Here is a 988-nt window from a genome sequence, read left to right as displayed (position 1 = left end):
CCTTCGCCGGCACCAACGCCATCTTCTCCAAGCGCGCGCTGCTGCGCATCGGCGGCATCCCCTACGAGTCGCAGACTGAGGACGCCCACACGTCGATCCGGCTGCACAAGGGCGGCTTCGTGTCGTACTACGTCAACCTGCCCCTCGTCGTCGGCGAGGCCCCGACCACCGTGGCCTCGCGTCAGCTCCAGTTCCTGCGGTGGGTCAAGGGCTCGATCCAGCTCTGGTGGGCCCAGTTCTACGAGCCCCCCATCAAGATGTGCATCGGCCAGGCCCCCAAGCGCCTCCCCAAGGACCAGCGCCCGTCCAATTTCATGCTCACCTTCTACGCCATCGACACCATGACCTGGCCCCTCTCCGCCATCTCCGCCCTCCTCTACATGTTCTGCGCCCTCGTCTTCGTCTTCTTCGCCGAGCCCCCGCTCCAGCCCCACGACCCCTTCGACATCTCCTCCTTCCTCTGGGTACTTACTTACTTACATGGCCACCTCTGGCTTTCTAGTTCACTGTGGGCTGTGTTGCTTACTCTTTCTTTCTTTCTTTTTCTCGCTTCTTTTCCATGCATGACGATGTAGGTGTTCCTGCCCTACCTGTGCCTGCGTATGGCCAACAACCTGATCGCGCTCCAGGGCGTCAAGTCGTCGTCGGTCTGGGTGGCGCAGGAGGTCTGGTACGCGCAGGCCTTCACCGCGTTCCTCGGCATCCTCGACGCGCTCTACGAGAAGTTCCTCGGCACCGGCTTGACCGGCTGGAAGGTGACCGGCGAGGGCACGCGCACCACTGCCATCGAGTACTTCAACGTTGTCGTCTCCATGCTCCTCCTCTTCGGCGTCATCATCCGCCTCATCGTCTTCCTCGCCGACGACGAGGACCGCCTCATCTCGTTCGGCTCGGCCTTCTTCGCCGGCGTCATTCTCGTCCAGCTGTGGCCCATGGTCTCCATGTCCCTCTACGAGCTCCTCATCAACGAGTACAAGCCCGCCGAGGA

General features: G+C 62.2%; 1 protein-coding gene across 1 annotated transcript; it reads left to right on the top strand.

Annotated features, from left to right (window-relative positions):
• Nucleotides 1-32: 32 nt before the first annotated feature.
• Nucleotides 33-970, top strand: ACA1_349630 (cellulose synthase; the record flags this gene model as incomplete). Its single annotated transcript, XM_004335117.1, has 2 exons — nucleotides 33-464; nucleotides 576-970. Coding segments are annotated over 2 exons (827 nt in total), but the record flags the coding sequence as incomplete, so codon positions are not given.
• Nucleotides 971-988: the final 18 nt, after the last annotated feature.

The sequence above is a fragment of the Acanthamoeba castellanii genome, assembly GCF_000313135.1.
Source record: "Acanthamoeba castellanii str. Neff unplaced genomic scaffold scf7180000084690, whole genome shotgun sequence".
NCBI classification, from domain to species: Eukaryota; Discosea; order Longamoebia; family Acanthamoebidae; genus Acanthamoeba; species Acanthamoeba castellanii.
Note: the sequence above shows the minus strand (reverse complement) of the source record. Positions and strands in the feature narration are given on the sequence as shown.